Source organism: Ambystoma mexicanum, chromosome 7p (genome assembly GCF_040938575.1).
Source record: "Ambystoma mexicanum isolate Mex_15411 chromosome 7p, UKY_AmexF1_1, whole genome shotgun sequence".
Lineage (NCBI taxonomy): Eukaryota > Metazoa > Chordata > Amphibia > Caudata > Ambystomatidae > Ambystoma > Ambystoma mexicanum.
This window is the reverse complement of record NC_090939.1, coordinates 775,161,108-775,185,421: the sequence shown is the minus strand read 5'-3', so window position 1 is coordinate 775,185,421 and position 24,314 is coordinate 775,161,108. Positions and strand designations below refer to the sequence as shown.

Sequence of the window (24,314 nt, the reverse complement as noted above, 5' to 3'; positions counted from 1 at the left end):
AGCCAGAGATTGCTGAGAAGTTCCTGGATTTCTGCCATCCGTGTTCTGATCCTTGTTGCTTTTGGCTGTAATAAAACCACTGAACTTGCTGTCTGTCTGGGCCTGCGTTGCTTTTGGGAAGGGAAGGAGTTGAACCTTCCATGAGTTCTGGGTTGGCAAACTACTAGTAGACCCGACCCTACCTGGGAGTTTTAACTCAACAATTTATCAGGCACAAAATAAAACGAACAACATGTATATAAGAAAACGGGCATTCCAGAGTGCAGACTGAGTGCTGTTGGCTGCCCTGGCTGTTGGCGCTAGCCTGAAGCATTTGCTTCCACAATCCGAGGTACAACCATGTGGATCATTAAACTATCATTGGGACTGAACACGCTGAAGACTATACATATTGGGACATTGTCTACTTCTTATTGCCTTTATCCCCTTTTAACGCAAAAAAAAACCACAGCGACTGTATCAAGCCCCGCCCATTCTGCTGCCCCTCAGTACTTACTTTCGGGCCACGCGTATCCCAGAGTGCAGACCGAGTGCTGTTGGCTGGGAGCGGTAAGCTTTGAGATTTAGATTGTGAACCATAGTGCCGATTGTGAAGCGCTGGGCAGAGAACGTGTAGTGAACGGGAAACAAAGGAAGAAAAAATGAAGAACACTGAAAGATCAATGTCACTGAGGAAAGATTTCTCTGCAGATCTCTTTGGCTGCTTGGTTTCCTCTACAAGGCAGGACAGCCTCTTGCACGTGCAATAGCTCCCCCCAACTTATGGATATTTCAGCCTTCCTTAGAGTAATTGATAAAACATTTGGACTAAAGAAATCCCTTATCCATGCTAGTAACCTAGAGGAACTTATTAAAGTGGAAGAAAACTTGGAACCTTGCCCAATAAATTGAGCTGGATGGGACTTTGAATGCTACTACTGAAGTAGAGGCTGTGATCATTAAGTTAGGGCCTAATAATACCAACAGAAAAAATAAAAAATAAAAATAAACTGAAACTTTACCCAAACTGAGAATCTCTAAAAACACCTCTCAAAAAGGTCTTCGCTCACTGGCTGAGTGTGATCATGACTCTGGGTGGTCTGGTCTAGCTGAGAACGCGAACAAAGAACCCTGTGAACCCTTGTTAGGCAAAGTTTGTATGCAGTACCCTCTGGGAACACTTCACACAACTACGACTACAGGTGTAAGCAAACCAAGCTTTGGTATACGTCAGTACTACACAGTTTTGGTAGCATGTTGAGCAGCCAGGCTCATCACAAGAGGGGCAATGTGAGCAGTAATGATGTTATACAGAGGTCTACAATCACAGGTGTTCAAATAAACTCTTACACAAGGTTTCTTTGATAAATACGTATTAATGTATTTATCTGTCAGTTATCAAACATTCATTAGAAGGAGGCAATTATATAACACTCAAATATATTTCAATACTATTTCAGAATACTTTTCAAGAGGAGTAAAAAGCAAAGGTTATTAGAACATGAAAGGTTACAATAATTCTTAGACAGGGTAGATACTTAGTTCACCAGAAGAGTCAATTCAATTCAATAGGCTAGGCCAAAGTCAGTGGGCTTAAGTCTTGGATAGGATAAAGCAGTTCTGGTAGTTAAACGGAAAAGTCTCTGCACACGTTCTTAGAAGTAGTTTGTAAAAAGAAGAATCCTATGTTGGGTCACAAGTTGATTAGGCCTGCGAGTTGCAAAAGTTTCAAGCACTTTCACAGTGAGCGGTAAATTCTCTTTGTCTTGTTTTACAGTACCTTACAATGAAGAAAAAGATGCAGCTGATAACTTCTGCTCCTGCATATCTTGCTGTTCCTGGGCCTCATTCGTGGAGACAAGAGAGGACGTCCGGGGGTTCCTGCACTGGGACTGGTCAACGCTTGCAACTGGCAAACTTCAATTTCAGTGGCTGTTTCCCATTTCAGCTACCGCACTGGTAACAACGCTGGTCCTGGCAGTCAAGGTGGACTGTCCTTGCTTCAGAGGTCCCACACACAGCTAAGGGGGGTGGGTTGTCAGGCTCGGTCAGTCCGACGTCGTGGGAGTCGAGGATCTTCCAAACACTTTTGGCAAGCTTACAAGTAACACAATCTGGTGTCCCTCTCCCTGGCTCTACGGTTTCCTGCAGCACTCTGTGGAAATTCAACCAGCTCCGAGATAGGTGTCCAGGTAACTTACTTGGGAGTTGATTGGTCCTACCAACTGAAAAGGGAGAAGTCCTCCTTAGCAGGGCTTCTCTGTCGATGCAAACTTGGCGATTCGGTCCTGCAGCATGGCTTCACCGGGCAAACCAACGGTCCAGGAGTTGCAGCAGCTGTCCTCTTCAAGCTCTTCTTTGGTTCCTTCGTTCCAGTGGTCGACTCTGCCTTCCAAGCCAAGAGACTTGCCTTTTATTAATTTCTCTCCCATTCATTCCAGCCTAGCTGCCACTCACCCAGCAGGGTGGCTGTCCTTGCCGGACAGTCAGCCAGCCAATCACAGAGTGCATTTGGGTCTCTTAGGAGAATAAGCATAGGGAGTTACGGGCACCTCCCACACTTCCTGCCTACCCCAGACCCTATGGTGCCAGAGGCGGTCTTCACTCCTGAAGGCTGCCGAAGGCGAATGAACAAATAGACCAAACCTGGTTTGGCACTAGAAGGACCTTTCCACAAAGACATGGTGAAAAAAGAAGACCGGGAACCATTTTAGCAACAATGGCTGGGCGCCATCTTGAAAAATATGGCTCCCGCAATTTAACGTTACCGGAGCTACGAATAGTTTGCAGTCGGGAAAAATCATGGTAGTTAGTTGTAAAACCACTGCCACCAGCCATTCTGAGAGAAATGGGTAACATTTGACTGTTACATGAGTATCTAGACACAGGGGCTACTAGGTAACCCCTCCAGCACTCTATAGGAAGATTGGTTGTGCTGGGTCTAGGAATTTACAGGGCTAAGTGAAGTCAATTTCCCCCCACTGTTCTGGGAAAAAGTAGGTGATCCCAGATAAGTTATTTAAACCTTGGGGAATCTGAAAGATTTCCCTGTGTCACTGCACTGAATGTGCTTTGTGACGCAGTTGTAAAAGATGATGCCAACGAGTTGGTTAGACTCCATAACCAAAAGAAACAAACACAGAAAACACATTGATTTGAAAAGTTCAAAGTCCCAAAGTTTAAACAAAAGAGCTGGAGGGCTCGAAGGTGGGAGGAATTGCCACATTTATGAGAATTCTACCCACCACCAGTGATGTCGAGGAGTCCAAAAGGCAGACAAAGAAGATGACATGGAAGCCCCGTGTAAGTGAGGCAACTATGTTGAATCCACCACTAAATTGGTTAACACACTCAAGCACAAAAACCCTCAACAGAAAGGGTTGAATAGAATGCGTAGCTAATCTACATCTATGCTTTACAAGATCTTTAAACTGAAAAGTACAATTCAGTCCCCACCTAGGAATATATAGAGGGAGGGGGGGGGGGGGCAAAGGCACAAGTACAACATCAGGGGTAATAGCTGGGGAGGGCCCCTTTGCTTTGAATGATTATATACCTACATATGAACATATCACAGAAGGACCAAGACAGTGTAAAAGTGCTATTCTAGGCAATGAACAACAGGTGGCTCCCAGCCCTCACATGATTGGTACCCAAAAACATGACTCCCTCATGGAAGAAAGAAGCAAGATAATTAGAAGTATTATCAAAGCGGTTGACAAGTTGAGGGAGAAAGAGGCTCCTGAACCGATGAGTGGGAATGCTGCAACTAAAAGCTCTTTTGGCCCCTTAATAAGAAATATGCTGAGCAAAATAGACACCTTAAACTATCTAGAGGCGCATAGAGGTATTGAAAGGAATGATGGTTTTACTGTTGGAAATGTAGATGCAGGGGGTGAATCGCTTAGGGAAGTATGCCATATATTCCCGGAAAAGGTGCAAGACAGTGGTGGACTTTTAAAGGCAATTACGGCAAACGAGAAAAGGAATCTTGGCCTGCCGTGATCCACTCAGTGTTTAGTGTGAAGATATCCTCAGATAGAATAACAGACAAGAAACTTGAGACCCTATATATCCTGAGAAACCGAGTATGATCCTTAACATTATGTTCGAGTACGGCGGTCCCAACTCCTTAAATCGAATGAAAATGTTTGGACTATTCAATGAGGTCAGGCTTTAGATTAATAACCTTGATCGACATCAAGCTTGTAGATTTCATCTACTCCCTGCATTAGGACTGTGAAAATAGTCATTCCATGTAGGCTGGTTTTTGTCATGCTGGTCAATGAAAGGGAGAGCTTGTTCAAATTTGGGTATGACCTTTTTCCTTTCTGCGAATTGAAGCAAAGGAGGCAGGTATGTTCAGGGAAATCCCCCATCAGATGAATATGAAACAGTTAAGAGTGTGGATCAAAAGCCTTTTCATGATATTAATCGGCGTTAGTTAGCAATAATTCTAAAGGACTCGATACTTCAATTAAAAGACCTAAAACAACATATTTAGTCAAGATTATAGCCTCACATTCATGTCCTGGAATATTCAGGTATCTCCTTGCCTCTCCATCAAGAAGTTATGTAATCATCTGCATTTATTTCACATATTACTGCAGGAGACCTGGAATGTTGATCAACTGTCTTTAGATGGTTAGGACACCATGCATTTGGTTGCAGTACAAGGCCATAGGGGGAGAGCAGTGGGTGGTCTTACTATTGCAATCGAAAATAGTCAGGGTGTTTGAAAATTGGATGAATGGAAGATGTATTCTAGCAGTGTCATTGGATTTTGAAACATTTGTACACACTGGACCGCTATTATTGATTAATATCTACTGGAACTCCAGTGAACCTAGATATTATCCTTCCACGTTTAAATATGAAGGTGGAAGATTGGCTGGTAAAATATCCTGGGGGTAAAATTATCTTTGCTGGAGACTTCAAAGCAGAATGTAACGCTGGGGAGGCAGCTGATATTGACCTAATTTGGTAACGAGGGTCGTCTGAATGTAATGACCCCAGTGATTGGTTCTAACAAGCGCAAGAAGCTTCAGGGAGCAAAATGGTATACAACACTTAATGGTTGGGGCTTGAGCAAAATGGGCGGGGGGAAGACGATGTGACCTGGTCGGCTGGAGGGTTTTATCCTCTAATACTGATTAGATATTGGTTAATGAAACTTTAGTGGACAGGTCTAGTAAATTCAATGAACAACTGAATACTGAAAGTGACCATGCAATTTTGAGGCTGTCTTTTACTTGGGAGAAAGTGTTTATAAAGAATGTATTCATTGTGTGTAGAAACTAATACTAGGGGAAACCGGCTGAGTTAAAATAGAAAACAGCAATAGTTGTTTTCCTTTATGCTACATGACTCAAGAATCTGCTTTGGAAGTGAAAAGAAGTAAATACTCTATATGTCACATACAAGGGCACTTGAAGGTCATGATGTCCAAATTATTGTGTATTAGCAACAGATCTGTATCAGATAGAAAGTGGTTCTCCCATAGACATGTCTGATCCTACGGTGTAAAGTAGTAAGCGCGAGACCCGTAAAAAGATGTGGCCCATTAGAAAATAACTTAAGGAGGTGGAGACTGCTTAGTTGCTGATACATGAAGTGAAACAAAAACAAAAGAATTGGATACCATCGTATTGCCATGAGATGTAGCAAAGGGATGGCAAAGCCATGATGGCTGCTCTGAGGGATAAGTCTAGTATACGTTTTTGGACAAGGATAAACCAGATGGAAAATGGATATCGTTCAATACAAACGCCATCCCAGCTCAGATCTGGGCTGATCACTTTTCGGCTATTTACTCTCAAAGCATCTGAGGTCTATAATTTGCAAGAGAAGAGGGACCAACGGTATGACCTCGAATTATCTGTGGAAAACATTGGGGCGTTTAACATCTAGAGCTAGTGTCTCTAGAGCAAGGGTACCCTATCAATTATCAAATGCCCTGTTTAAAGAAAAAGTAAAAGTTTAAAAAAAAATTCTTACAACTATAGACTAGGGGGACACAGTGGTGAAGGTCTTCAGAACCAAACTTTACACCCAGGTAGTGTCTGGGTTCATAGAACCAGGTACTAAGGAACCGTACACAGTGTTTTCCTAACAAGGGGCTCAGAAATTATGTGTTTTTGTTTCAATGGTTTTTTAACAAATGAAATGTTAAATAAGAAAAAATGTTTGGAGATACTAAAGCCTTGTGTAGACACTAAAGACAGCTCTAAAGTGAAAACATTGCCTCATCTGTTTGTTTGTGACCGGTTTTAAGAATGCAAAAAAATATAATATTTTGATAAATTTGTCCCAGACACTATTCTGGTCCTTGTGGATTTGTTTTGGCCGAAAAGTATGCATGGGAAATCAGTATCATTGATTTTGAAGCTTTTTATGTGTGCAAAATTGGTTAGTTGTCTAATGAGTTTAGGAAAACAATAAAATAAAAACTACAAAAAATGGATGCAATTATTATTGCTGATGTAAATGTTTTATGAAATTATTAATTGTACTTTCTTCACACTGTCTTTTTTCTTTTGTTTGTAACACTTAAATTGCACAGCTCTGTTTTTCGAAACATAATAAAAACAAAATATTAAGCTAATGGGGTAAGTGCTTCAAACTAAAGAGGTGTACTAATTAAACATACAAAATTAAAATTAGTAAGCATCACTGGAAGTAGTGATGGGGTCAGGTAGGAACAATGGGGAGGGGGTAGGGGGATCTCCCTCTTTAGCAAGTGAAGTTTAAGCCAAGTTTTGAAGAGATCCACAGTTGGGCTTGGTTTGATTTGAGCAGTGTGTTCCAGTGGGGCGAGTGGGGAAAAAGTAAGCAAGAAGAGGAACGGGGAGGGTATGGAATGACAGGATTCATTGCAGAGGGGGGGAAATCAGAGGGAACGAGATCGCGAGTAAATATAAAATCAGAGTGGTACTGAGGAGCAATACAATTTATAGCTTTGCAGACTATGAGAAGGAACTTAAAAAGTGTGACAACAATGTTGTCAGTAGGTAGAAGTGAGAGGATCCGAGTAGGTTGTAGAGTGCAGGTAGCAAAGTTGAATACTTTGTCTAGAGGGAGGAAGGCGTAGAGTGGAAGGCCAAGTAGTCCTTAGTAGTTGTCCCATTTGCTGAGTACAGGGTGGAAATTGAGTTTTTGTAGAGTGGTTAGTAAGAAAAGGACACATTTTTTGAATGTTGAGTTTAATAAGAGCTGCAGAGGAAGTGATATTGATTAATTGTTGCAGTTGTACGTCACTATCAAGGAGGACCACAAAATTGTGAGCCTTGGGCGAGGGAGCAAGGAGGTCAGGTGGGAAGGAGAGGTGGTGGTCGTGTTGTCATTGGAAGGTGGGAGAAAGATGACCTCTGTGTTTTGAAGAATTCAGCATGAGGCAGCAGAGAGCCGACCAGCGACAAGTTGCAGTGAGACAGCATGAAATCTGTTCCGGGATGGATGGCTGGGGTGAAAGAGGAAAAAATAGCGAAGAGTCATCGGCAAAAAGGTGAAAGTGAAAGCCAAAGAATGAGAAGTCTTCCTAGGGTAGAGGTATAGCAAGTGGAGAGGAGAGGTCCCAAGGACTGATCATTGGGAGACACAAACATGGAGAGGGGTGAGGTAAGAGGTTTGTGAATTAAAAGTGATATTAAAGATTAAAGCCTCCAGGTAGGCAGAGATGCAGCCGAAGCAGATTGTGAGGCAGAGAGAGAAGTGGTAAACCGTGACAAAAGTGTCCAAGTGGACGAGAATAGAAGAGAGTTTGGAGTGAGGTGGATGAGAGAGAAATTAAGTGTTACTCACCGGAGTGACTAACGTTCTCCTAGTCCATAGTCCCCTTTCCTCCATTCTGTATGGAATGCCCTCGCTAGGGACCGGAACAGAACCTTTTGCACCAGTAAACACACTTTTCCTTTAAAATGATATGCACGCTGCAGTGCTGCCCTCGGAGCATGCGCTCTCCTAACCCCACCTACCAGTGCCGCACCTCAGTCCCCTTTGACACGTCAGCAGTATTAAACTGCTCAACCTTGCTGCTCTTTTTTATGAGGAAGGATATTGAGACGTATGGAGGAAAGGGCACTATGGACTAGGTTAGTCACTCCGGTGAGTAACACTTAATTACTCCTATGTCCCCCGTCTCCTTTGCTCCATTCTGTATGGGCGACTACAACCGATGCAACCACCCTGGGTAGGAGAGCTTGACACTGTAGGTAAATAGATTGCAAAGAACATCCTGGCCAAATGCAGAGTTAGCCCTCGCACCGGTATCCAGACAGTAGTGCTTGAAGAAGGCAAATTGGAAGCCCATGTCGCCGCCCTGCTAATCACTTCCCACGGTACACGATGCTGAAAGGCAACACCCGCTGCCTTGACCCTGATGGCGTGAGTGTGAATACCCCTTGGTGATTCTTTGTGCTGAGCCTTGTATGCCCCCTGCATGGTTAAAGTCATCCATCTAACTATTGTTGCTTTGGACGCTTGCTGTCCAGGCCTTGACCAGTCAAATGTGACAAATAAGGCATTCATCTTGCGACAGTGCTTGGTTCTGTCAAGATAGAATTGCAGTGTTCTGATATCCAAACAGTGAAGAGCCTTCTCAGCCCCTTCCTTAGGGTTTGGAAAGAAAGTGGGGAGCACAATTTCTTTGTTAATGTGGAAGGAGGAGACTACCTTTGGTAGAAACCCAGGGTGAGGGCGGAGCATGACCTTGTCCCGATGAAACATAGTTTAGGGCTTGGAAGCCACCAGGCCCTGAATCTCATTAACTCTGTGAGCTGAAGTAAGCCCCACTAGTAGCACAGTCTTGAGCGTGACCAATTTTATGTCCACTGTGGCCATGGACTCGAATGGTTTGTGCACTATGGCGCTAACAACCAGTTTGAGATCCCAGACTGGGTGCGGGCATCTGACAGGTGGGTACAGCCTTGTTAACCCTGCTAGGTGCCTCTTCACTACTGGGTTGGCCGAAGAAAAGGTAAACTTGTCTGAGTTCCAGTATGTGCCAATAGACGCTAGGTATGTCCGGCAGGTGTTGGCCTGGACCCCTGATCTGGCTCGATACGCATAGAAAGACACCTGTTCCTGTGTGCAAGATAGCGGTTTCACACCTTTTTCCTTGGACCAGAAGCAGAACCTGGTCCATTTGCTTCTGTACTGCTTTCAGGTAGCCTGACTCCCTGGATGATTTCCAGGTTGTCCCGAGACAGCCAGAGAGATTGAAGAGTCATCTGCTCAGGTACCAGGCTGCTAGGGCTAGCCTCTCCAGGCAGAGGTGAAGGACTGCCCCTCTACCCCCCCCCCCCCCACCGCCTGCTACGCCAGGAGAAGGCCCTTGCCCAACAGGAGAGGAACCTCTGGCTGGACCGACAGCTGTCGAAGGTCTGAAAATCATGGCCTGGCCAGCCACTAGGACGCTATGAGAAAGACGAAGCCGCTTGGTATGCCTGATCTTGCAAACAACCTTGTGGATGAGAGGGGTAGCAGGAAATTCATAGGCCCACATCCCGTCCCAGGGGATCTGAAGCATGTCCCCCAAGGGAGCCGCACCCCATCTGCCCCCCCCCTCCCCACAGACGCAAACATCTGACAAGTCTGGTTGCTCTCTGTCATGAACAGGCCTATGACTGGGTGACCCCACCTGCGAATATGTCTCGAAGGACTCCTTCATTCAGTTGCCACTCGTAGTCGGAGCACAACCAACCAAGTATGTCCGCCTTCTACTTCAATTCTCCAGGCAGACGCACCGCTGAGATCCAGATGTCATGCACAATTACCCGCTCCCAGATGCTGAGGGCCAGCCTGCATAGGAGCAGGGATCTGGTGCGCCCCCGCTTGTTGAGGTAGTACATGTAGGTAGAGTTGTCTGTCCGAATGCAAACTGCACTGCTCCTGATCAATGGGAAGAATGCCTTGACTGAGCCAAATGGCCTTCATTTCCAGCCTGTTGATGTAATTTTGTTGGTTGGTCTGGTACCACAGACAGAGCACAGAATGTGTCCCCAGGGCAGCGCCCCACCCGTGGAGTGAGGAATCCGTAGTTATAGAATGATCCGCCGGAGGCAGCCTGAATGTTCTGCCACCCCTAAGAGGTTTGCATCCTGCCTCCACCAACTGAGGTCCTGCTGTAGGTGAGTGGGTATAGTGACCGGGGCTCCTTGATGACCCGACTCCTGGTCATAGGATGCCAAAAAAATGCAGCTGCAGTCTCCTCATTCGCAGCCTGGTGTAGGGGGTGGCCAGAAGGCATGCTGCCAGTACTCCCAGAGGTACTAGTACCACCAGGCTGTAGTTATCGGTTCTGCTGAGGAAGTGAGCAATGGAGGATTTGATTGCTGCCACCTTCCCCTTGGGGAACACATTCTGCTTCAGAGTATCATACAGCAGCCCCAAAAACACTAGTGTTTGTGCAAGGGTAGAGCTGAGACTTCTGGAAACCGATTGAGAACCCCAGTTCGTAGAGCGTAGTCATGAGTCCTTCCACTGAACCGCCCTCCCCTTCGGACAAACCGGACATCAAGTTAAGAATATACATGGAGGCCCTCCGACCTGTGCAGGGCTGCCAACGCGTCCATCAGTCTTGTGAATATCTCGGGTGCAGAGTTCAGGCCGAATGGCAACACCTTGTATTGAAAGTGCAAACCCATGACCTGGAACCTGAGGAAGGACCGGAGAGGCTGCACTATGGGGACGTGTAAATATGAGTCCAGGGAGCATGTCAAGCCCCCCCCCCCCACACAGCGTGTCTGCTATAAGAGCGGACGTCACCATTTTGAACTTCTGCAGAGGTAAGTACAGATTCAGGAAGGAAGACTACTCGCAGGCCCGCCTGGTTCTTTTTTGAATAGCAAAGATGCAGGAGTAAAAGCCCTGCCCAGCTGAGGGATAGGAACCTCATCCACCGACTTTCTCCACAAGGGAACGTATCTCTGCTAAGAGTCCCGATCTGTGGGAGGGGGATGGAGGGGTCCGATGGTAGGGGAAGCTGGAACCCCAAGGAGACTACCAAACTCACCCATGAGTCCATAAAACGTAAGCACCATGCTTGACTGTGCAGGGCCTACCTGCCCCTGACTGGGTTGCTGTGGATCTGAAACTAGCAGTCATCGCTTCTTTGGGTCGGAGGCAAAGGAATAGGAGGGGGGGGGGGGGCTGAAAAAAATCCTTGTGCAAAGACGTCTGGTGTTTTTACCTATGTTGGCTGGGTGACCTGCCCCGTTGCCTGGCCCAGCGGTCCTGGAACCCCCGGAAACTGGCAAAGGACCACCCTCTGTCTGAGCGAGAGTGGACACGTGTGAAGGTTTTGGCTGCGGGCTTGTTGAGAATTGCCAGGGATGTGGCCGTCTGCCAGCTGCTCTTCTGATAGAGTTCCTCGTCAGTGCTGGAGTGCAACAAATCGCTGCCCTCGAAATAAAGGTCTGGAATTCTGTCCTCAACATCAGGGATTATTCTGGTCACCTTGAGCCATGCCATCCTTTGCAGGTCAGTAGCCACACAGATTGCCCTACTAGCGGTATCTACGTGCACTACCATGGCTTCCACGATGTCCTGTGCCACAGGTTTTGCTTCGGCGAGGCCTGCCTTGAAAGAGGCTGGTGGGTCGACTGGAATGTCCGGGAGGATGTCTGCAATTTCCCTCCACAGCCGTTTATTAGCACCTGCCATTATGGCAACAGCGTTGGCCTGCCTGAGCGGGGAGCCCTGCATTAGAGTATACATTCACATAGGCCTCAAGCATTTTTTCTTCCTTGCCCAGTAGTGCCGAAGTTGAGGTGCTATTGATAGTGGTCTGAGGCTTGGCGTTCCTAGAAGCTGAGCTGACCAAAGATAGTGGCTGAACTGACAAGAGCAGACGGTCGCCCTCCACCTGCCTGAATTTCGCATTTAGCCTTTTATTGGCCGAGTGGAGTGGCGCGCGAGCCAACCTTTTGTCACCAGAACCTCCACATCCTTCTGCAATGGGATGCCAAATCTGAATTCCGCCTTGATGGTGAATACTTCCGCCAGTACCCCGGACTCTGGCAGCTCCTTCTGGGGATGAGGGATGCCCAGGTATTCAGCTAGGCCAGCAATCCCATCATGAAATACCCTTGCCGAAGAAGAAGTGTCCTGCTCCTCCTCATCAGTGTCTTGCTGGTTACCCGAGTTAGGAGCACCTGGGTTTGCAGACGTTAGGTCTGCCACTGGAGTTGGCCCAATCGCTGGAACTGGAGGTGTAGGTGCTGCAACCGGAACTACTAGAGGCATGGGCAGCGGTGGTCAAGGTACAGGCTGCACAGTCACAGGCTGAGGTAGCAGTGTGGTCGACAGCATCTCCTGAATTACCCCTTTACGAATGTTCCCCATCTGCGGAGACCGCATAAGGGTCAATAACATGTCAACAAAACGGTCCTCGCAAGCGGGCTGGGTGAGATCCTGCACTGGCGTCCGACTGCAGCAGAGTAAAGGCCTGTTGTGTGCCCCCCCACCTTGCGAGTACATGCCCTCATAGTACCGTGCTTGCCCTGTGAAGGCAGGGCATTAAGTGTTCCTCGTGACCGGAGTCACAGGAACCCAATCCGTCCTGGCCATAGGCTTGCACCTTTGCGGTTCGCCCTGTTGGTGGACTTCTGTCCTGGTCGGCATTGTTCACCTAAATGCGACAAAAGCCTATACATGTACCCCTACCCCCCATGTATGATACAAATGTTTTTTTTGAATGAACAACATAATTCCCCCAGATTTCAAAAACACAGAAAAAGGAGAACACATTCAACTGCTAGCGGAAAGCCAGTGGCCTACAAGGGTTTCATGCACTTTTCTGATAACACTAAATCAATAGGGTAGGGACATGCAAAGATACAGAAAATGTCTGCCGTCAGGCATGCACACAACTCGATTTCACATAGAAACCAAGGAAACCCAACATAAATAGAATAGGTTTCTATGGAAAGCAATACCCACCTCAACTGCCTTTTTGCAGTGTGAAATCCAGTTAAAACAGATGTATTCTGCTTACAGACCAAGTCTGTCACTGTATGTGCAACGAAAGGGCAGCATCGCTAAATAGGCCTACACATTTGCCATGTCCACACATGCCACCACTAAGCAAGAGCACGGTATGGAGTCTACCCACAAACTCCTAAATACATACATTTTAGAGTTTTACAGTTGCCAGTAGTGCAAATGCTAAATAATGCCAACTAACCTGCTTCATGTAGGCATAGCACATAGTTTCTGCAACTCTCTTCCCTTCATCATAGCAAGCGCGTGGCCCAATGGGGTTTACATGACCCCAATAATCTTCATTTTGAGGGTGCACTTCAGGATCTAAAACAATGAAGCTGGAATAAATATCAGTTGTTTGGACCACAACACAATTCTCTTAAACAAATGCATTCATATGTTTTCTCTTTAAGCTAAGGCTAGTTTATCAGGCTTTTTTGTTGTATTTCTGGTAGTCACAAAACAGTTTATCATCAACATTAAGTGCTATACTTTTCCCCCACACCTATGCAGAATGGGGAAGAGTGGACCTTTACACTTTGCAATATTACAGATTGTTTAAACAAGAACCTGCCCTCCACACATTCCAGCCAGCCTGACCCCAAGCGGGAAGTACCAGGCTGCCAATATAAAAGGCGAAGCAGGCATCCACAGTACATAACTAGATCCCAACACTATGAATAACAGGCCTTGCCCTCCTACCCTCAACCCCAACCCATTTGCCCATCACCAGCCCGCTCAGGACATCAACCAATACTGTCTGAGGGCAAGGTCCTTTATACCACACTTGCCCCTGTCAGACATGGCATTATTCCATGCACTTTTGGGACCACCCATTCATTCCAAAACACAAATTTTAAATAAAAAATGGTTAAAGTTAAGAAAAATTAAATATACATTCATGAAAGGAGGATAGCACTGGGGCAATGCGCTGGTCTTGGAAGCAAGACCACGCAGAGCAACAGAGGTTCGAATCCCAGATCTGCACTTAGAAACAAACTCCGGTATGGTATTAGGCGCATTATAAAAAAACTATTAAATACATAAATAAAATAAATTTACACTTATACACGCAATGAGTATAGCAACATATATGAAGGTAAGGGGGCATGGCTTGGAGGCCATGCGGTAGGAGCCTGGAGTGATCCTGAACAACACCGAGAAAGAACTTGCATCAATCGCTACAGAATACAGCCAGAATATCAGTACAGGTGGGAACACCCAGAGACCAGCTGGGGAAAGTGCAGCGAACAATCAGAGCAGAAAAGGTGAAGAAATTCGAACAAAAAGATCCCGCCCGCTGCATCCAAGATGGCAGGCACAGTTTTGTCGGGTCTCCCGATGAGTGCAGTCACACTGGAAGAGGAGCTGCTAGGCGTGAGACCATCAACAGCTGGGCAGGGAGTTCGCTCCAGAAATACTCTGAGCAGCAAGTATGAGTGGATTAGGATCTGAGGAGGCAAAGGCACCCGCATTGTCAGCGGTGTGACTGCAGTTGCCGGGCAGTGCACAGGCCAGTGGTGCGCGAAGGAGGGAGCCGGAAAGAGGAGGCGGCCCGTCTTCAACTCCAGAGCTCAGGTGCAGGGAGCCAAAGGCACGGGAGCTGGTCAAGCAGAGCGGCCCAGGGCTGAGCAATCAGGAAAACGCAGCAAGGACGAGAGTATCCGCAGTTCCCCTCCCCGTCCCCCACAGAGCAGGACGACTCTTGCCTGGGAGGACTCGTCAAGGGACAGCAGCGCAGGCCCCCTTCCTGGGGGTTTGAGCTTGCAATGCCCAGCAACAGGCATCAGATTTTGCTGCACCTTGAGTGCACTGCACAATCAGCGCAGGCGGGGCTTCCACAACAGGGGATGCATCCTCCTGCCGACATCGCGGGGGGAGGCGCAGTCTGTGGCCACCGAGTGCCAGAGGATCCCAGACCCGATTTGGTGGGCAACAAGAGCCAGTTAGGTGAGGAGAGCATGAAAATCAGTGTCTCCATCAAAACAGCACAGACCTGCGAGGAGAGGGCTCGAGGAGTTTGCATGGGCTATGGCCTGCACTTGTGGAAAAATCACCGGGTAGCCCCTAAGCATGCCTTGACACAAAGCAAAGGGAACCAATAGTGCAGTGGATGGGAACTAATGGACGCAAGAACTCATACTTGGTGGATGTGGGGAACACAACCAACAGTGTTTCACACAACGAACTGCACTGCCGCAGAAGGACTGAACTGGGTGCCAAACACACGCACATAAGCAACGGTGACCCATGCGAACAGGCAGATTAGCTGCAGAGTGCGACAGAGGAGGTGCTACCATACAGGGGACCGCTGGGGAGAAGGGATAATACATGCAAGATAGGCATGGAGTTGATAAGTGGGGATATAACCAACTGTGTTCTTGCGGCGCACTGAACTTCAACAGCTGGACTGTGCAAACAGCAACAGAGCAGGCGGACTGGCTGCAAAGCGTTGCTGCCGCAGGCGAGGAGCCACCATTCAAGGTTTGCACACCGTGAACTACCACCCTGCAGGGCTCCATAAGATAATAGCAGGCGGCAGCTGGTGGATGTGGGAGAGCACTCCCCACTCGCTGAGCAACACAGCAGGGAGCAGAGGCACAGACACTGAGGGGGATATCCTATGGTAAGAGGGCCGAGCAGGGAGAGATTCCATTCACCATAACCCGGGGGCACAGGGGGAATCGAAGGGGCTGCACCTAGAACACAAATGTACAGGCAGTCCCAAGGAATCCAGGGGTCGAGACAGCAGCGGAGCAGACACGAGTAAGGTCTCAGTGGGGAAATCCAAGGCACAGGGACATGCGCCTAATAAGAGGACCTCCACACGTAGCGGGGTGAGAAAAGGAGCGTCGCCAAGCACTTCGAGGACATAGAAGTCGGCCAACAAGACAGGACAACGTGGGAGAACACAACCCACTCAGAGTACTGCAGTGAGAAACGGAGTAAGAAGGGGCAGTGGGAGCCCGTGCCTCCCCAGCCCCAACTGCACGTTGGACATTGACAAGCCCAGACAGTGAGGAACACAGAGCCACACCAGTGGCAAAAGGGGGGCACAGGACCATAGCCAGCTGAGAATAAAGACCAGGCAACAACGGCAGACAGAGGCAAGTGGACGTGGGAGAGCATAAACACACCTGCAGAGCAAGATAGTGGCCTCTGGGCAGCAAATATAGAGACAAAGCCGGGAGGGCCGCCAGACAAGGTGAAGGAAGTGGAGGACGGCGCTGCGTCTACCAGCAAAGAATACCAAGCAAATCAAAAGGAGGTAGCGGCAAGCAAACCAGCATAGACACTTTCCAGGAGGTCAGACAAAGGCCAACCCACTCCATCAGCAGCAACCATGGCCTCGTCCAGCGCTGCACACCAGGAGGAGGGTGAGAGCCCGATATTGGAAGCCATAGTGGCCCTTAAGGCGTCTCTGGAAAACAAGCAAAATACGGCCATAGCGGCCCTAAAGAAAACAAGATGGACCCAGTTATGGTGGATGTGGGCATCCTAAAACAAGGCACAGACCCTGGCAGACCAGGTGGGTACGGCAGAACAGGTGCAGCACAACACCACAGACGTTGCGACTACCCAGACCCAAATGTCAGATGTGCTCCAGCAGGTGAAGATCCAGGAACAGAGGGCAGAGGATGCAGAAGGGAGAGCCCGAAGGAACAATATCCGGATGTAGGATTGCCGGAGGGGGAAAGAGGGTCAGGAACCCACAAATTATGTGGAGAATTTCTTGTTGCAGGAGATCGGGGCAAGAGCACTGTCCCAAGGCTTTGCAGTGGAGAGAGCCCACGGGTCCCTGACCAGAAGGCCCCAACCTGGAGCCCCCCAGAGATCAATAATCGCAAGAATCCTGAACTTCAAAGACCGAGACAAATTATTTATTCTCTAGAGAAGGGGGAATAATAACTAGGAATTCCTCCAGAATAACGATCTACACAGACTATACAATCCTGGTCCAAAGACAGCAAGCACGATATGGCCCCACCAAGGAATGACTCAGGGCTGTGGGCATATGGTACATGCTACTGTACACAGCAAAACTGAAGGTGATGAGAAGGAAGATTGCACTTCTTTGAGACAACAGAAGAGGCCCAAGCGTAGATGGACCAACAGGGAATCCCGCAAGGGAGACCCAGAAATGATAAGAAAGTGAACCTACCCAGGAGACAGCGGGAGTGAGCCTAACATAGGAAGATGATTCTGACACCATAGACATTACACAAGCCAGATAGAATATATCTAAACGAGTTCGGTATTGCTGCAGATGGCGACAGGACACGCAACCCCAAGACTTTTTATTAGTTAGGATGTCAGTTTTAAGGCATCACGCTGCCGCGGCCCTGCCCCACCTCGGTGGGCAGAACAACCGAAGCAGCAAGGCCCGAGCAAGGGGGGGGGGGGGGGGGTAAAAGGGGGCTGGGCGTTTAATAGTTTTAGTTAGTCAGTGGTTTGATTGATTGGTTGGTGAAAAGCACGGAAAGTGGAAGAAGCAGCATACAAAGAAGTATAAGACGTGGCACGTGTGGTGATTAAATGGATATGGATCAAATAAAGCAAGCCTGAAGAAAACTCCCCAGCCTGAGGCACGTAGTGACAACCGCACAGAAGGACTGTGGTGCGGGGAAGAAGTATCCGCGCCCATGGGGAGACAAAACGACATGGACTGGGGCTGGAAAGAGGAGCACCAGGCAGGCGGCCCTGTGGAGGGACATGAACGGGCCGACATACAGGGCACACCACTAAAATGGGTCTGGCCAAGGTGAGCATTGCAACCTGGAAATTAAGAGGACTGAACGCTTATGTCAAGAGCCAGAGTAGATTCCTGGCTGAACAGGATGAAGTTTAAAAAAGCATTGTTGCAAGAGACTCATCTAATGCCTGAGAAGCAAACCAAAGTGGCTAGGAAATGAGGAGGCCAAATGTACGATGCTAGGGGTGTCCTGATATGGGTAGCCCCGGGGGTCCCATTCTAATTAATAAAACAAGAGACCCGGAAGGCAGATTTCTGTTAGCACATGGTATGCTGGAGAACAAGGAAATATGCTTGATAAATACATATGCTCCAAATCATGATGCAACAGAGTTCAAGAAAATTGAACCAAAATTGGCCCAATACAGGGAAGCAACATTCATCTGGGCAGGAGACTTTAACTGCACCCTCGACCTGCTCCTGGACAGATCTGATGACAAATATAGGAAACCAGCGCCGCCAGCGAAGGCCCTACAAACAATCCTGAAGCAACTGCATCTGGAGGATGTCTGGAAGGTACATGGACAGGGCAGGGCAGGGCAGGGGGTACACACTATAGCGCACCCCATTGGACATTCACACGCATAGACTACTTATTCACAGGCAGTGAATCTTTGCAGTTCACAGGGATATATATATTAGGGCACAGACACTCTCAGACCATGCACTATTGCTAGCAACGTGGGCACATACTTATAGAAAGGCCCCAATACCAACATGGTGGCTAAGAGCGGAGGCATTGAAGGAGGGCGATTTCCAGGAATACATGCAAGACGCAATAGTAAATTACTTTGAGCACAACGGTATGATTTGGGATACCTTTAAAGTGGTGATAAGGGGAACGACGATGGGGAAAACGGGGGGACTAAGAGGAAGAGCTCTGGTGGACCTGGGGGAGGCGGAAAAGGAGATAGAGTGGGCTGAAAGCCAAGTGGGTCTGGTGGGGGCGGACTCCAGAAAACTCAGAGCCGAGAATGAGATGTGTAGCAATCTGGGAAAGACTGGTGAAACTGGATTATGGGAGGTATATACAGAGATTGCATGCAGAGGGGGGGACACCCAGCTGGCTTTTGGCCTGGCTCACTAAGCAGGAAGGTAGGAGAGACCCTATTAATGCGGTAAGAGACAAAGCAGGGGAGGAGGTCAGGACCCAAGAGGGTATTAACTATATATTTTCACTGAATATGGGGACACTGGGATAGATATAGATGAGATTGTACATCAAATCTCGTTATACGCAGATAATGTGCTCCTCTTCGGGGGAAACCCACGAGTGTACCTGCCATACTTGCTGAAAGTAATTGATGCATATACCAGACTGTCGGGTATAGCTAATAATAAAGACAAGTCCTCTCTTTCTTCTCCCTGGACGATCTAAGGTGGGTCCCCTCAAACCAATTGCCAGACCTGGGACTCACATGGGCGCCAAAATCCTTCTGTTATTTGGGGATAGAGGTACACCACGATACCGAGGATACACACAAATCCAACACTTTGCGAGCCTTTGAGAAGACACGGAAGGCAATGACCTTCTGGGAGACACTTCCGCTGGGGCTGATAGGGAGGGCGGCCCTACTGAAGAGGACAGTATTGCCACGCATGCTATACTACTTCACTAACATTCCACACATTGTACCTAAGGCGTTCTTCACACGATTGAACACAATGGCACGAGAATTCCTGTGCGGGAGTAAGGGTGGGGAAAAGGATTACCCTGAAAACTTTACAAAGGGACTATGAAGCTGGGGGCATCAGACTCCCAGACTTTGAGTGATACTATTTTGCAGGGCAACTGCAGTTTGTGGTCAGATGGCTGGGGGATGAAACATCAATAGACTAATTACACTCTTCAAGCCGGCGTTTTACCTGACGGAATTGTTATGGACCGACAAGCCCCCGATTGAGACTCTACCCAACATGGTCAAACTGGGCCAGAGCCTGTGGCACAAAGCGTCGAAACTTCAGGGGGAGCAGAATCCCTACTCGGCACAGATTCCTCTCGCAGGGTTCATAGGCATGGATACAGGGACGCTTGCAACATACAAAACCCAGTGGGAAGCAAAGGGCATAGCCCAGATAGGGAACCTGAGGGAGGAAGGTCAATGGGTGGAATTCTGACACTTGATGAGGAGTACGATATACACGGGGGTCAGTTCATCCTATACAACCGCATGGTCCGGACAATAAAGAGAAGATGGCCGGAATTGTTAGATGTTGGGGACTCGGAGAGCAGGTTGGACGCATGGTATGATATATCAGAAGGGGGTCATGCAGTCTCTAGCCTGTACGAACAACTGCTGAAATCAAACAATGAACGGGAGCTGGGAATAAGGGAGCTCCAGAGGCCCTTTAGCGACCAGGAATGGATGAGAGTCTTGCGATACCTGAAGAAAGTGTCTAGGAATGCAAGATTTAGGCAGGCGCAGCAATACCTCACATATAGAGCATCTCTCACACCTAGGAGGATAACTGCGATGAAGATTGGGGAGCCCTGGGGCGGCCCACGTTGCACCGAAAGGGAGGCTGACATTCTGCACATGTTCTGGACCTGCCCAGTGATAAAGACATTTTGGGAGGGGAATCAAAGAAAGGGTGGAGGAGGGTGGAATCCACATTCAAGCATGGACCCCAGAATCGTATCTATTGGGCCTCTTCCCCAGGCGAAACGGCACAGAACATATCTGGCCAAAATGAAGGCTCTAGTGAGCATCTTGGCTAAAAGGAGCATAACAATGGCATGGAACTCCAGTTCGGGCCTGAGCATAGACTTGTGGAGGACTGTGGCGGAGACAGTGTGGACTAGAGCGGCGCAGAGGTGAGAAGGGGAAAATGGGCACACGATACTTGCATGGAACTCTGATACAGGGCTTATTTGGACAAGGAGGAATTGGTAATGATGGACCCGAAGGTGCGGTAGAGCCATAAAAGGAGACCTGCTAAAGTGTAAGACTACCCCGACATGGAGAATAAAAGAGGACATTAGCCGGATGTGGTATTGGATGGGACAGAGTCAACCAGGGCAGTAAGCCACAGAAGCGCACCACAACAAGCAATGAAGTGAGGCGGAATTAACAAAGTGCCAGGATGACTTCTGTTTTGTCTGTTGTTGTGTTGGTTAATTAATGTAAAACAATAGTTTTTTTAAAAGATGGTAAGTTTTCTCATTACAGTACCCTCAAACTCATCAGCTGGAATATTTTTCAGCAGTGTGATCTTTCCACACGAGCGTCACCCCAGAACTAATGTGCATCTTTTGCAAGGCTACCACTATCCGCTATATTCGGTCTACATTTTGTAAAGCTGAACAGCTACTTCCCTGCGCATTTAGATTAATCACTTTAATAATTGTAGCGATTCCACCTAATTTTCCAGGCCTGAAATCTTACACCCTCCCAGTAAGGGCTAGCAACTATCCTGCAGCCTCAGAGCCACACACACACTCCATAAATGACTCTGCATCAAACATCCCTAAATTCAATATAAGGGGTTTTCAATAAAGTAGATATTAGAACCCTAGACTCAGCATTGTAAACAAACAAATCAGCTTCATAAAGCCCTCCTGTCTTCCTAGGATGGTAACAATTACAGACCACTCCCCATTTTGTTTTTTTTAGTAGTTGAACTGTCTCTCCTCCATTTCTTTACTGTGTATTAAAAGAAAATGATCTATATATAATCATAAATTACTCACCGTAATCCTATTTCTGATGCTTGTATCTGCTTAGATTCACATGCTATGCATAGGCCGACATCTAGTGGTAGTCGCAAAGCATTACATGATTTGTTTTCGAAACTCGAAAGGGGATGTCGACTGGGCAGGTTAGTAATAGTATTCCAACTGTACCCATGGTCCTTCACGCATTGAGGTCCCTCATGATTTTGTTTCTGACATGAGGTTACATGAAGTGCAGCGCGAGTACAGGAATAGGTACGCAGAAAGGTAAGAGAAAGCATACATGCACCTTCAACGCCAAGAGGGGAGGAAGGGTGGGCGCATGTGAATCTAAGCAGATGCAAGCATCAGAAATACTGGGAGAGCATGTTGAAGGGGCATGGAAGTGGTGTTGGTTGAAAAACGTAGGCAAATTTTGCTTACCAACTCATCCACAGGGTGTTCCCCCTTGGACCCTGGTTGGGGAAATCTGGATGCAAAGTCTGGGCATTGTGCATTTAGGTTTGTTGCGAACAAGTCTAGAGGTGGATGCCCCAATTGGGTGAAGCTATTGTTTAAAATATCTTTGTGAACTTGCCACTTGTGTTCCTCGGGTAGTAGAGGACTTCTGCTCAGAGTGTCTGCTAGAGCATGGAGTTCCCGTGGAACACGTCGTGAGACTAGGGATATGTTCCACTGGAGCACCCAGTTCTAACTCTTTTGGGATAACTTGGACAGACTTTGAGAGTGTGTCCCTCCCTGTTGGTTTAGATAAAACATGGCAATGGTGCTGCCTGTGAGGGCTTGTATTGTTTGACCTGCAAGGTGTTGCTGAAAAGCTTGTAGTGCCTTGAGGACTGCCAGCAGTTCTAGAAAGTTTGTGGTTTTGAGCGGTTAGTGTGCACATGCTGTGGGCTGAAGGTAATTGGCTCCTCACCCTGAGAGTGAGGCGTCCGTTATCAAATGTCTGTACTGGTGGATTGTTAAAAGGTTTCCCTTTTAGCAAGTTGTCTTTGGACCACCATCATAGAGCTTGTACTAAGGTTAGCAAAACAACCACTAGATCGTCCCACTGAACGCTTGCCTGAGACCATTGTTTTGCTAACCGCTCTTGCATTTGTCGCATGCACAGCGCCCATGTGGAACCAAATAAATGCATAAGGCCATCATCCCAAGCAGGCGCATTGTCTTGTGCATGGTTATTTGGCAACTGGCTAAATATTGAGGTACCTGAAACATGTTTTGTACGCTCTCGTCTGAGGAGAACAACTCTGAGTTTTTTTTATAATTGCTTCCCGAAATTGCTTTACTGGACTGAGGACGAGACTATTTTTTTTTCTCGTTGATGGAGAACACCAATTGGAACAACAGACTGACTGTTCTTTGGGTGTTGATTTTGCATATTTGTGGCATTTCCCCCGTTACTAGCGGGTCGTCCAGATTAGGATACACTGGGATTGATTCTCTGTAGGTGCGTCATCACTACAACTTTTGTGAACACCCTTGGAGCTGAAGCTGTGCCGAGCTATTTTGAAGCGCAGATACTCTGTGCGCTTGAAACATTGAAATATGAAAGTATGCTTCTTTCATATCCAATGTTGCCATGAAATCCTCCCAGCCCCGTTTTTAACAGGGGGATTATCTCTTTGTAGCGCTGTCATGCAAACCTTTTGTGGTTTGATATATGTGTTTGCTGGGCTCATGTCTAGTACAGGGCGCATAGTCAAGTCTTTTTTTGGGTCAAGGAAGTACGTTTAATAGATAAACAGGTTTACTTGGTTTGCTGGGACTCTCTAGGGTGTTGTAGAGGAGCAGCTGAATGCCTCTGCAGAAGTCCTGCCCCAATGCCGCCTTATGTTGGAAACAGGAAAATGTGGCATGTGCAACGCCAGTAATGGTGCCTATACCACGAAGAGCCTTTGAGACAAGGTATCCACTGAGAAAGCCCTATATGATGTATCCCCGAAGGGATGACTGTCTGAGGGAGAACCCCGAAGATGTGAAAAGGAGAGGCTGGTGACGTCACAAGAGATGAGCGTGACACACTGACAAGGATGACCAAAGAAGAGAATGCATAGACGTTATAGAACCTGATGGCAAAGTAAAGACTCAAGAAGACTCGTGTGCAGAATGAAGATTGCACGTGCGAGAAACACTGGCTGGATGGATATAGATATATGTAAAATAATCTGGATATTCGATGTCACAACTTTAGTAAACTCAAGCTATGGAGAAAGGATTTATAGCTATGTGTATTGCAGCAAAGAAATAAGCTGAAACTTGAAGATGGACGAAAGGAAGACCGTTTGGCCTGGAGTCAAAGGCTAAGGCAGCCAAAGTTGGTTAGCAGTCCTTGAACAGTGAACGTGAGACGCTGAGGCATCCCTTGTTAAGTTGTAGACAGAGAACACCATGAGTGCCAAGTTGCTTTATTCGAGACAATTAAAGGTTATAAAATGGGTCGATTCAGTCTCTGATCACGTGAGTCCAAGATGGAAATAGAAGTGGGCGTGCATACCTGAACCTTGATTAGAACATGTTCACACTCCCTTATATTCCCAAAGATGAAAAGCAACTACAAGGCCAAGTTTAAAGACAATTTGAATGGCAGAAAGCATGAGATGATGGGCTAATTGGGTGGAGAGGTACTGTCAAGTCCAACCACCTGTACCTGGGGTACCAGCTTATGTGCTGCTAGAGAGTCTACTATTCCAGACAGGGTACAAGCGTGCCAACCAATTGTAGAGGGCTGTATAACATAGGGCCTTATAGTTGGCGAGCCAATTGCTGTGTACTTATTAAATGTTGAATATGGCTTGCACTAAGGGAAGGCATAAGTTGTGCTCCTGACTGTAGAGATCCAATCACAATCCAATCCCTTATAGAAAGTATACCACAACATCATGTAGGTTTTCTTAGTTTGCCACATAGTAGGATGTCACGTATGAC

The 24,314-nt window shown here is 47.4% G+C and overlaps 1 protein-coding gene across 3 annotated transcripts in view; it reads right to left on the bottom strand.

Annotated features, from left to right (window-relative positions):
* The window catches only part of UXS1 (UDP-glucuronate decarboxylase 1), a 474,798-nt gene that overhangs the window by 253,464 nt on the left and 197,020 nt on the right, over positions 1 to 24,314 (bottom strand). For all 3 annotated transcript variants that reach the window (XM_069636899.1, XM_069636898.1, XM_069636900.1), the window contains exon 9: positions 13,163 to 13,284. In XM_069636899.1, the coding sequence (XP_069493000.1) occupies positions 13,163 to 13,284 (122 nt within the window). The remainder of the gene's footprint in view (positions 1 to 13,162; positions 13,285 to 24,314) is intronic.